This window comes from Camarhynchus parvulus, chromosome 1 (assembly GCF_901933205.1).
Source record: "Camarhynchus parvulus chromosome 1, STF_HiC, whole genome shotgun sequence".
NCBI lineage: Eukaryota > Metazoa > Chordata > Aves > Passeriformes > Thraupidae > Camarhynchus > Camarhynchus parvulus.
The window spans coordinates 85,890,594-85,903,979 of record NC_044571.1 but is presented as its reverse complement, the minus strand read 5'-3'; the positions used below and the strand labels follow the sequence as shown (position 1 = coordinate 85,903,979).

The following is a 13,386-nucleotide window of genomic DNA, read 5'->3' as shown; positions in this document are numbered from 1 at the left end:
CAGCCAGCAGCCTGCTCAGCATTCAGAGAGGATGTGTGCTGCAGGCAAAACTGTTATGTGTGGCACAAGGAAGTATTTTGTCTCCTGCAGATGTACAGAGAGACCACAGTGGGGATCCTGATGGATTCAGCAGGGCTGGACCACCCCCTCCACTGACCTAGTGTGAGCTAACAGGCTGTAATTTTCCTTTCAAATAGGCGGCACTTGCTGTATGGATCACTGTCCTGCGTTTCATGGGAGACCTCCCTGAGCCGAAATACCACACAGCCATGAGTGATGGTGGTGAGAAGATACCAGTAATGACAAAAATCTATGAGACTCTTGGGAAGAAGACCTATAAGAAAGAGCTGCAGGCTCTGCAGGGAGAAGGAGAGGTAGCTGTTGTGGCTGTAAAAGAGATGTTGTTGTTATTATTAGGTGTTGGATATTGAAACGTGTTGGAAAGAAGCAACTTGTGGGGTTTGCTGCAGGCAATCAGTTTGTTGATTTTATTTGCACTTATGCTATGAAGTGAGAATTGCCTGTGATCCTGTCCCTTCCTCACAGGGAGAACTGAATGTCCGCCAGCTGAATGTTCCTCAGTGAAGGAAGTGCCCTGATATCTCTCATGGGACTTTGATCTCTCTCTTCTACCCTGCAGGGCTAAAGTACAGGGCGAATGCAATGTCCTATGTTTCTTTTTTGGAGATTTCCTTTTGATCTGCCCTGAGTCAGAAGAGACTAAATTAAAAATGTGCCCTTAATCTTGGAGCAGGAAGTAATTAGTTACCAGGAGATTAAGCTGTGGAAATAATTTTTTTTTAAAAAACCAAATCCCTATTGCATCCTGAGTGCCTTCTGGATGTCACTGGAGGACTTCATCTTAGTATCCTTCCCAGACAAAACATTATTCTGGAGAAATCAATGTCCACAGTGCTGATACATTTTCATCTTTGGCAATTGCTTTATTCAACAGGATGAGACATAATCTGCTATTGGCATCTTCTGGATGCCACTGTTCAATTTTCAAGAAGTTTTCTGGACAGGTCTCTGTAGTATTTGCAGAGATAAATTAACAAATCCTTTGTTCTTAAAATGATGATACCATTCAGCACTTCTAGTGAATTACCTGATGAGAGCAGCCTCAGAATCATAATTCTGTAAAAATATACACCAAGAATCACCTTTCGTTCCTTCTGCCCATAACTTCTTGCTTGTTTATTACAAAAAGTTGTATTTTGGCCAACTGAGATACCAGGTAGTACAGAAGAGAAGGAATTTAAGCTGTCTTTTTTGACTGTGGTTAAATCATCTCTTCACAGTACAAAAAGATGTCTGAGCAAAATGATATGCAAATCCAGGTTTACTGCACCAACTCATGTTAATAATGGATATAAACCATCATAGCCACAGGACTTAAAGTGTCATTTAGGTGTGAAATTGTGGTCTTTTCAAAGCTGTTTAAATGGGTAGTGGTTAACTGGGCCCAAAAGTTTGCTATAAAAGCAGAAAGCCAGCAAGTAATATAACATATAGTCAGTGCCTGGAGCTGTCCCACATCAAAGGTGTCCTTCTGGGAAACCTGACAGAGCACAGGACTGGTTAAAAGTTATGAAACCACAGTGGGTGGACTACCTGTCCATGAATCCCTGGCTAGATGACTTCCAGCTAAAAACCTGATGTGCAAATGGCTTGTCTCAGAGAGTGGTCTTGCTCATCCCATTTCCACTGTCATACAGCAGAACTGGATGGACCTGGGCTCAGCACAAATCAGCAATGTATTCAACATAACTTTTTTCATATGTTCCCAGTATATAATTTTGATCTGAGAGACACTTACTGATTAGAGAGTATTTACAAAATTCAGAGCCAGCCCTGGGTTATCCAGAGGCTCAGGAATATGGGTCCAGACTTCTGGTTCCCAGTAGCCTCTGACACAGCCTCTTAGTCTCTGCTCAGGATTAATGGTCTTTTGCAGGAGCCCAAGGGAGGCAGAGAGAGCACTTGTTCAGCACTTGCATCTCACCACTTTGCATCCCCTCCTCTTGCTTTGCAGAGTACTCATGTTGATGGGCACAAGAAGAACAGTGTGCGGCACAAACTGGTCTCCTTAACGCTCAAGAAGAAATCCAAACTGACGGAGGAGGTGAGGGGAGACGCTTGGCCGCCTGGCAGCACAAGTGCCGTTGGATTGTCTGCAGCCCTCTCTGACTCTCTTCTGCTTTTCCCTAGACAACATAGAACCAGCCCTCCTCTGGGTTTGGCGCTACCTGTCTCTCTGCCTGAAAGATTTAAGGAGTGTTTAAGGGGAAAGGTTGGCTTCCCGTGTCTCCTTGAGTCATTCTGCACCTCGCGCCGGCCTCCCCTCGGCTCCTGTTCTCCATCCATCCAGCACCTTCCCTCCCCTCTTTCACAGCCCTCCATCCAGCTGCTGATACCTCTCACCACTCTGTGATGGTCTGATTGCTATCCCTGCTTTTAGTTTCCTGCCCATAGACAGCAGAGATGGGGTCTTCAACAGCACTCTGCTCCACTCCAGTGCCAGGGACAAAACTCCCCATGGGAGCAGTTACCCCAGGCTGAGAGCTTTTGAGAAGTGCTATCTCAAAAGAGTGACGAATGATAAATCTTTCAGGTGGGGGTGATGGCAACAATTGATAAACTGCCCATTTCCAGAGCAGGCACCATCTTACCTGGCTACAGCCTCTTGAGAGCATGAAGATTGCTCTGTGAGATATTCCCTTAGGGGTCAGTGGGGAGAAACAGGGTCCGATCCAGCTCACTTTAATTGGCTCTGAAAATGCTCTAGGAATGTCCATCTCTTTAAATGGAGATGGGGTTGACTAGCTGAGACAGTGAGCTGCTGGGCAGACAAATGCCATCCTTGTTTTCACAAACAGCACCATGCTTATGCAGTTTCAGCTGCACCATTAGCATGGGGAATGGGTCCATTTTGCCAGTGAAAACATTGATGATTATTTTAATATTATTAGATTAAAGGGACAAGTCCTCCTTGAAAATTATATGGTTTATTCCAAAGACCCTTGGTGGCCCTCTCCCAGCAGCAGGACCAGCTCAGAACAGGGATGCAAGGGGATGCCATTGTAGAAACCCTGGGATAGGACCAAGCAGGTGGAAGTGTAACTAGACAGGACCATTTTAATTTCACCCATACATGATTAAAGCCAACGCAGTCAAACCCTCCAATTCCCTTTAAAATCCTAAATCAAAGAACTTCTGAGAGCCCTCCTGGCTGGTGGAGGAGTCTGTCTGGGGGAGCACCACACACTTGGGACGGCGGTGGGGGGGGGGCCACAGTAACTGGCTGTCCTGAAAGAGACCAATATGTTTGGTTGGCAGGTGACAAAGAGACTTCATGATGGGGAGTCTACGCTGCAGGGTAATAGCATGCTCGAAGACCGACCCACTTCCAACCTGGAGAAGCTCCATTTCATTATTGGTAATGGCATCCTCAGGCCAGCCTTAAGGTTAGACATCAAAACAAAGGCATGAACATGCCATTCTTTCCATTCCTTCTTCCTTGAGCTTTTCTTGAGCTATTCAAACAAGTTTGATATTATCTGCAGCTTTACAAAGCTCTTGTTTCATTATTTTTATGGTTATGTTGTATAATGCAGGCTGGGCTGGATCATGTTCCTTACTGCCCATATCAGACCCAGTGGAAGGACCATGCAAACAGATTCAAACATTTCTGAAAGTTCTAATGACACTGGATTGTTCTTTTAAATCCCCACTCTTGTTCCTCACTACTCTGTTTTCCATTTGACTATTGTATCTCTTTTGTTTGTATGAATATTTTTAATGGTCCGCTAATGAAAAACTCAAACTCATTTCAGCTGCTAAATGAAGCATTCAAAAATTGGAAAGTGTCAAATGAAGGGCACTTGCTTATCTCTGGTTTAGCCAATTTATGTGTTTATGTTTATTAATAGAAGTTAATGTTAAATAATTCCTCTTTTTTATCGTTTAACTTTTAATTATTTTTTATTCCTATTGTAGGGATGAAATCTACTGTCAAATCTGCAAGCAGCTGACTCAGAACCCATCCAAAAGCAGCCATGCTAGGGGTTGGATACTCATGTCCCTTTGTGTGGGATGCTTTGCTCCTTCTGAGAAGTTTGTGAAGGTAACTTGTAGATGACATTTGTCTAATGAATTATCTACCAATATATGTTCTTTTCCACTCATGGGACCAGCTTTTCTCTTGGGTTTCACAGTAGAGGGAATCCCAGTCTTTGCCAAAAATGAAGATGAGAGAGTTCCTAAGGAAATTGTTCATGATCCAAAGTTCATTGTCTAATGTCAGTCAGGTGAGTCACTCCTGAGAAGTGACTGTCTCTTTCCTGTGACTCTAAAGGTAATGTACACAACCAAATTAACTGATGTCTCCCGCATATAGATGTGTGAAGATGTGATTAAGTGACTTCTGGTAGGAAATTTGTTTGTGGGAACCTGCAAGTGGAATTCACACAACCGGAATAGCCCACATTTCTCCTCTGTTTCTTGAATGCAAAGGTTTGTGCATTCAGCATTTATTGGCTTTGACAGTAACCAGCAAGGTAGAGCACTAAAAAAATGCACATAGAAAGGGAAGGATTTAATTTACATGGAAGTACATTTGCAAAGGTGCTCTCTTAATGATGCTATGTTCCCCATCATGTGTCACATGAGAACATCCAATTCCAAACAGCCACATGAGATGACATGTAACCCATCCTCAGCAGCACTGTGGATCAGCAGGACTGAAGTCAGCGGGAGATGCCAAGTGGATGACACTTTGGAAAATCAGGTTGTTCTTAAGGATTTTCTTTTTCTGTTTTCTGGGCAAAGTTCTGTTGCCTGGATTTGAACAGTCTGCTTTCCAAATGAGTTATAGAGTCATGGAATTGTTTGGGTTGGAAAAGACATCTAAAAAGACGCCTCCAACCACGGCCAATCCAACCACTGCCAAGCCTACCACTAAAGCATGTCCACAGGTGCCATATCTGCATTTTTTGTATACTTCCAGGGATGGTGATTCCACCACTTCCCTGGACAATTTGTTCCAGTGCCTGACTGGAAATAAAGATGTTCCATTAATTTCCATAGATATCAGATTAGGTACTGGGTGTTCAGCACTGAAAGAGCTGAAGCCAAGAATAGAAATGCCTCCTTCATCCCCAGGCCTCGTCAGTGTGAAATCTAATAAAGAAGATAAATCACTGGCAAAGTCACAGGAAATTAAATTATGTGTGGAAATGAGATCTGAAAAGTATGGTGCAGGAAGTTGTGTTGGTTTAAATCTTTAATAACAGAAGATTTCTTTAGGATAGTGAAGCACTTGTCAGAAATAATGTATAAGTAGTTCGGGAGACTCAGACACAGAATCATACAACCACAGGATCATAGAATCACAGAAGCATAGAATGGTTTGGGCTGGAAGGGATATTTATAAGTCTTCTAGTTAAACCCTGCTGCCAGGAGGGCATTCCTTCCACTAGACGAGATTGCTCAGAGTTCCATTCAGCCTGGCCAGGGATGAGGCAGACACAATTTTTCTGGAGAACCTGTTCCAGTGCCATACCCCACCCTCATAGCAAATAATTTCTTCCTTATGCCCAATCTAAACCTGCCCTCTTTTGGTTTAAAGTAACTTCCCCTTGTCCTGTCCTTCCATGTCCTTATTATAAGTCCCTCTCCAGCTCTCTTGTAGCCCCTCTAAGTTCTGGAAGGTGCTGTAAAGTCTCCCTGGAGCCTTCTCTTCTCCAGGCTGAGCAACCCCAACTCTCTCAACCTGTCTCTATAGCAGAGGTGCTCCAGCCCTCTGAGCATCTTAGCGGCCTCCTTCAGACTTGCTCCAACAGCTCAACATCTTTCTTGTGTTGGGGGCCCCAGAGCTGGATGCAGCACTCCAGGTGGGATCTGGTTAGGGCAGAGCAGGGGGCAGAATCTCCTCCCTCACCCTGCTGCCCACACTGCTGGTGATGCAGCCTGGGACACGTTTGGCTTTCTGAGCTGTGAGTGCTCACTGATGGGTCGTGTTGAACTTCTTGTCCATGAATACCCTCAAGTCCTTCTACCCAGGATTAGTCTCAGTCCATTCTCTGCCCAGCCTGCATTTGTGTTTGGGATTGCCCCAGCCCAGGTGCAGGAAATTGCTCTTGTCCTTGTTGAACTTCATGTGATTCACACAGGCCCAACTCTTAGGCATGTCCAAGTCCCTCTGCATGGCATCCATTTCCTTCTATGGTTCTGTCGTTCAAAAGTATCAATTAGAACTGAACATTTTGAGAAGTATTTCACTGATAATGAGGCAAGTCTTCAATATGTATTCCAGCTCCCAAATATTCAAGTTATGCTTTGGATCCCACCTTTATCGCATCATGTGTTAAATATGGGCCAAGGCACATTAGCACTCCTATTCTTTGCACCTTTCTTTCAACTAATGGTGGGTCTAGGTGGGAAGGTTTAGTCACAAGGAAGTAGGAATGTGAAAAAATATGTAATTGCATAGTTCATTATTAGCAATAGCATAATTAAACCTTCACTTTGACATTGCATCGACCATTTACAATCATTTGCAGCAGATTTCTGCAGGGTGCGGAGGTTCAGGAACATCACACCATAACCAATATGATCCAGTGAAGCCAAATTTATTATCCCTAAAAAGACTATATTTATAATAAATCTCTACTGTCCATGTGTCTCTAGCTAATATATGATTGGTTAATCCTAGTTGTTCACGCATCTAAAATAGAATCCTGATTGGATCACCTAATTTTTCACGCATCTTGCTGTGGTCATCTGGCCCACCCATGGTTCACTTTTTTCTTACATTCCCAAGCTTACTGACAAACTTGCTGAGTCTTAACAACTCTTCTTCTTGTATCTTCTTCAAGGATATACCGACCCCATTCTGAATATGTCCATTATTCATTGTTTGTGAACGTGTCCATTGTCCATTATTACAAGCAGGCTGGATTATGCATCGGCTGAATATGGCCATTGTCTAGCAAGAACTCCTCAATCTGCAAAAAACTCTCAACAGATCTCATCCCTATAACCTACCTGTGTTACGTAGGTACTTCATAGTGTCTCTGTAAGTTAGGATTGACAGAGATATCTGTCTCTCTGGCCATGTTATTTATGGTTGACAGTGCTATAAAGCAGTCTGTGTTTCTGAAGGAATAGCTATGTGTTATCATTCAGAGAACTCTATCTTTCTACAAAGTCTCTCAGAAAAATTTGGTTTACAGGTTTATTAGTCTTTGCTAACATTTTGGCCAAGGTGTTTGTGTAAAACTTTTGAGTGTGTTATCTTTCATATTGTGGAAATCACTGGATTTAATTTTCTCTACAATAATGTGGTTATATTTTTAACATACACTGAAGTTCTTCAAATTCTGTTTTAGGCCAAAATGCTATTTGAAATCTGACTAGGGAGATATGTGTTAATGTCACTGTGAAAGATCTTTTGTGCTGTCAGTTAAATGTTCTGAGTAGCATTCACTTACAGTCCTCTGGAATCATTAATTACACATATTTTTCATTCAGTCCCATCTTTTTGGCCAACATTCAATAACATTTTATAACACATCTTTAAAATGCAAAGATAGAAATCACTGGCAGCAATACCAGGAACAGAATAGCTTCTACTCTGGCTTCAATCAAAGGTCTATCTGGTCTGGTATCTTATCTCCTCTGAGGCCAGAAATTCACAGTAGAAGAACAAGGCAGGGGTGCAGACTGTCTCTCAGCTTCCAGTGAAGTGATGCAGGAACATCCAAGCCTGAGTGGTATCACTGTCATTAGTCACAGAGGGATTTTCTTCAATAAAACATTACTTTTTGCAAATGCTTGGCCTCTTAAGCCGAAGGTCTAAACAATGTGTTCCCTGCTGCCAACAGTATTTAAGGAACTTTATCAACGGAGGCCCCCCAGGTTATGCTCCCTATTGTGAAGAGAGGCTGAGGCGGACGTTTGCCAACGGGACAAGGACACAGCCACCCAGCTGGCTGGAGCTGCAGGTATGAGCCCCTCCATGTCCTCCCCAGGGAACAGGAGCTTAGGCTTTAAGCCTTCCACTGTCCCAAGAACCACATCTCTGTCAGGACAGAATGTGGGACAGCAGAATGCCTATTTCTGTCAACAATTTTCATGAAACTCCAAGATATTACATTCCCTGTACATCCTGGATGTGCTCCAGAGTATGTTGAAGATCAATCCTTTTGGCTGCATCAGTATTTGTAAATTAAAAGTGTGCTGTTGGCATTGAGTCCAGCTGGCACAGAGCAAGCCCCTGTGTGTTCAAAAAAAACTATCTTCCAGATGAAGGTGGCTGCAGGCAAACTGCCTCCCATGAGTGGTCCCTGGGGCTTGTTTGGGGATAATTATAGCTGGAACAGGCGGTTTGTGCAAAAATTGCTCATTTTCTAAACTGGTTTTCAAGCATATACAGCTGTGTTCCAGTGTCCATGAGCATTCCCAAGCATGCTTTTATTTTCTGGATTAGGCACCTTGATGACTGAATGCAGCAAATAAAATATCTGTGACTTCCAAGTGCTTCCAGTGGCTGACTGTACATTATCCTGTTGATAAATATGGTGTGGTAGCACTGAAAAGCATCCAGTCAGTGGGATCAGGAATTAGTAAGTGGTTTCCAGAGTGGAGTGGAGGAGTATGCAGGTAAATAGTATTGAAATACACATAATATTATAAAGTTTGACTTTAATCCTTTAGGCGACCAAGTCCAAGAAACCGATCATGCTTCCTGTCACGTTTATGGATGGGACAACAAAGACACTGTTGACAGACTCTGCAACAACTGCTAAAGAGCTCTGTAATTCTTTGTCCGACAAAATCAGCCTGAAGGACCGATTTGGCTTTTCACTCTACATTGCACTTTTTGACAAGGTATATCTTAACTTCTGTTCCCAAATAGTTCTTGTAAAGGGAGAGGTTCTTCTTGCTGTCACATAACTTCCAGAAGGCAGAGGGATTATTTCTACAGTGCAAGTGTCAGCATGATTTTCACAAAAAGAGTAGTCAAGCTCTGCAGCTGGGTTGTAGGAAAATCTCTCTCCTCTGAATATCCTTGGAGATATTCAGAATTTAACAGGAAAATGCACAGAGAAACCCATTGAAAGAGGCACCTGTTCTGACTAGTCTGGTGGACCAGAAACCTTCAGAAATTCCTTTCCTCCTACAAACTTATGTGATGCTATTCTCTTCTCTCAGTTAAGCTTATTAGAGATGAATTTCCAGTAAAACATCCTACCTGGATTTTTATGCAAGGGAGCCAATTAAATTTAATTAGAAAGCTAACAGTTGAAATTAAGCTTCTGAAATGAAATAAAATCCAAACTACCGTGCCTGCATTGGCATTTAACCTGCTTTATTTGACCTAAAAATATATAATTCTCAGAAATTCTGTTAAGATAAAGGTGAGCATAAATGAGAGGGGTAAAGCTTCATCAGGTGAGACAACAGCTGTAAGTCAATGAAACTCAAGTATACCAAGAGCTGCTGTATAAGGGGATGAAGTATATTCTCACCTACAGATGTGGCCACCTCTGCCTCTAGGTGGGGGAGAAAATGGTTTACACTCTGTATTCTTCATCTTTTTTGAGGAGACATTCAGCAAAGGATGCTAAGTCTGAGGAGATGTAGTGCTTTGGGGGCTTCATGGCAGACCCCAGTAAGATGATGTAAATTTCTGTAACAGGACAGGCTCTTTTATTCTGGGTTTTTCTGATGCTTAGCTAGGTTGGATCCAAGTCCATGACTTTGAAACAGCTCATTTCAAAGCACAGTATGAATCAACAATAGTTTAAAATGGGACCACTGGCTTTGCTGAATCATGTTGATGCTCTTTGTTCAGTCTGGATGGGAAGCTGGAGATCAAAATGGAATGGCTCACCCAGCCATGCTGCAGGACTTGGCTGGCTAGATGACATAGAGCCATTGATTATTTTTATTATTTTGATTATAAAGGTAGTCTGAGCAACTTAAAAATAGATCTCTCTAACTAAAACGGTCTGCATTTGTTCAGGTGAATGGCACATTTCTCTCTGCCCTGCCTAGGTGTCCTCGCTGGGGAGTGGCAATGACCACGTGATGGACGCTGTGTCCCAGTGCGAGCAGTATGCCAAGGAGCAGGGAGCGCAGGAGCGCAACGCACCTTGGCGGCTCTTCTTTAGGAAGGAGATCTTCACCCCCTGGCACAACCCCAGTGAGGATAACGTGGCCACCAATCTCATCTACCAACAGATCGTGCGAGGGGTGAAGTTTGGGGAGTACCGGTGTGACAAGGTATGTGACCTCAGCAGCTCCCAGTCTGGTCCAACAAGTGTCTTTGAGATGGTGAAATAGGTTACAATGAAGGGTATGATAAATATTCCTCCCTGGACACCCATTAACTTGGGCATTATGGTACTCACTTGGAAAACAGGAGCTACAGCAGTCAGATCCTCTTGACTGGGCTTGGAAGCTTCCATGTGCTGCATGAGCATTCTTAACAATGAACATGATAAGGCTTAATCATAGCTTTCAGTGGTCATTGCCCTGAACTTTAGATGTGCAAAAAGGTGCAAAAGGTGAAGTTCTGCCAAAAAGAAGCATCCCCACACAATTATGTAGTACACCCAGCCTCCACAACATGCTTCTTGAGTGGTGGAGGATGGATGTTGTGATGACTTGGTGACAGCATTAACTTGATTTGTTTGGCTCCCACAGGAGGAAGATCTGGCAGAACTGGCTTCCCAGCAGTACTACGTGGACTATGGGTCAGAAATGGTACTGGAAAGGCTGCTAAATCTAATTCCATCCTACATTCCAGACAGAGAGATCACAGCTTCAAAAACAGTGGAAAAATGGGCTCAGCTCATTATAGCTGCACATAAAAAGGTGGGGACAATAGATCACCTGTCGAGGACCACATCATGTTTCAATAGCTTCATTTGCCTTTTAAACGTGTGTCAGACATCATAGCTCAGCTCTTAGCCTGGCCTAAAGCTAAAACTGTGAGAAAGGGCAGGGCTTGTACTAACCATATTCAGCTTTCAGTTTTTATGCAAGATCTGGTAAAAGACATCCTGCAAAGATTTACTGTGAGATGCAAAACACCATCTCAGGGGTGGCATTCTTGTTACACGAGATTGTGGTGTTACTGGTTGTATTACAGAGGTGGTTCATGCCTATGGATAATGTCAGGGCTTCATTGTGCCAAGCATTGTATAAAACCTCCCTGGCCTCAATTAGAACATTTGTGACACTCTCACATGACAACACTTCCCATAACTCATCACCCAGTACTCATGACCACTCATGAGGGGTGATGTTCCTGGCATGAGCATGGGCATTCATTTAACATCAGGAGCCAGCTTCAGGTCAGGATCCCTACTATGTAAACATCTCCATGGTGCATAGGGAGTCTCAACTGAACTTAACTATCAGTGGAGACGCAGGGATTCACTTGGAGCTTGCACATCCTCCATCAGCTTTGTACAGAAGTGTCAGGTGTCTAAGGATGCCCTAAATAAGGGGCTTAAGGGATGAGTGTCTGCTTCCAGCTAAAGGAATGTCAAGCTGAAAAGTAAACACTTACTTTAGGGAAATCCAGTCAGCTGAGTCGAACCTCATTGAGACTGGTTGCTCCAGATGCTTGCGCAGCTTTCTCCAAGTCAGATTATTCCATAAAGTGGAAACTGAAGGCCAGGACTTTGACCAAACTGTCACTTGTTCCTGCAGTAGTTTGGCCCTTAGCCACACTGAGACCTCCATTAATATTTGTTCCAAGATCTTTAGGTCGTTAATATTTGTTCCAAGATCTTCAATCATGGATTGATTTTCCTTGCTCTCTTCCTGGATGTAACTGTGTTTTGCTTCATGTTGGTTGTGGTTTGCTTTTTCTGTAGGGAATTTATACTCAGAAGAGGGCAGACCCAAAAAAGGTCAAGGAAGAAGTAGTGGATTTTGCACGTTTCAAGTGGCCTTTGCTGTTTTCTCGGTTTTATGAAGCCTTCAAATTTTCAGGTGAGTCAGTAGAGCCCATCCCCAGAGCACAAGATGCTCTAAAGCAAAAGGAAGGAGAGATGGGGATTCCAGAGACAAGAAGAGGACCATCCAGCTGATCTTTTTTGGACACATTATTTTTTGTTGCATCCTCAGGCTTTGGGTCTGCCACTATTTCTCTCCCTTAAAAAAACACAGAGCTTTTTGATAATTGCATCCTCCTTTAAAACATTTTCCGTATCCTAAGACCCTTCATGAGCTGATTGAATGTCTTGTCTTAACCCCAGGGCCAAGCCTGCCTAAAAATGATGTGATCGTAGCTGTCAACTGGACAGGGGTGTACTTTGTGGATGAACAGGAGCAGGTTCTCTTAGAGCTCTCTTTCCCAGAGATCACAGCTGTGTCAAGCAGCAGGTAAGGAGGAATAGACTGGGCTGGCAATCTCATCATAGATCAGTCTTTTTCCAGGCTTTGCCTCTGGATGTCATTATGTTTCATGTTTATGTCTCCTATAAAAATATATCCCAGAGGAGGAAAGCTGCAAGGGCAGAGTTTCACTCTGGCCACCATTAAAGGTGATGAATACACTTTCACCTCCAACAATGCAGAGGATATCCGGGACCTGGTGGTGACCTTCCTTGAAGGACTAAGGAAACGATCCAAGTATGTGGTCACTCTCCAAGACAACCCAAATCCAGGCAAGTAAATAGCCCAACTCAGTGGTAAATGTAGAGATAGATTTAATATTCCTGAGGAATTTGAAAAAAAAAAACAAAACAGTTCTAACCAATAGTTGGTTTTTTGCAGTGGGAGAAGAATCTGGGTTCCTCAGCTTCCTTAAAGGAGACCTGATAGTTCTGGACCAGGACACAGGAGAACAAGTGATGAACTCGGGATGGGCTAATGGGTTCAATGAACGTACCAAGCAGAGAGGGGATTTCCCGACTGATTCCGTCTATGTTTTGCCTACCGTCACCATGCCTCCATTGGAGATCGTGGTAAGCAGTCTTACGGAATTGCACAACCTGGAACAATGTCCAGGGAAGTCAAAGCCTTCATGAAGTGCTTAGATCTGGCCCAAGTCTCCCTGAACGTAAGGCAGAAAACAAAGAGGATGAGAGAGGTGACAAGTTGTCCAAGGCAAAAGTGATCTCAGCCTTTCTTCTGATCTTGGCACTCAGGACACCACAAACTTATGACTTGGAATATCCATGTACTGTGCTAAATCCTTCCAGCTGGCCTGATTGCTTAAAGGTGTATTTGTGGTTGGAGGGAACTGCTACATTCACATGTGGAGCTGTAGGTTCCAGAGCACATTATCTTCCTTAGGAAGTGATCCACACTATGGAAATACTTGTTATTCCTTGCACCAGTGACTGAGAATGGCACAGAGAA

General features: G+C 43.4%; 1 protein-coding gene across 1 annotated transcript in view; it reads left to right on the top strand.

Moving 5' to 3' along the window:
• The window catches only part of MYO7A (myosin VIIA), a 99,298-nt gene that overhangs the window by 73,939 nt on the left and 11,973 nt on the right, over window positions 1–13,386 (top strand). The window contains exons 25-36 of the mRNA XM_030954400.1: window positions 198–374; window positions 2,036–2,125; window positions 3,340–3,467; window positions 4,000–4,126; window positions 7,887–8,006; window positions 8,719–8,892; window positions 10,063–10,290; window positions 10,714–10,884; window positions 11,895–12,012; window positions 12,279–12,405; window positions 12,520–12,689; window positions 12,799–12,989. Coding sequence (XP_030810260.1) covers window positions 198–374; window positions 2,036–2,125; window positions 3,340–3,467; window positions 4,000–4,126; window positions 7,887–8,006; window positions 8,719–8,892; window positions 10,063–10,290; window positions 10,714–10,884; window positions 11,895–12,012; window positions 12,279–12,405; window positions 12,520–12,689; window positions 12,799–12,989 — 1,821 coding nt within the window. The remainder of the gene's footprint in view (window positions 1–197; window positions 375–2,035; window positions 2,126–3,339; window positions 3,468–3,999; window positions 4,127–7,886; window positions 8,007–8,718; window positions 8,893–10,062; window positions 10,291–10,713; window positions 10,885–11,894; window positions 12,013–12,278; window positions 12,406–12,519; window positions 12,690–12,798; window positions 12,990–13,386) is intronic.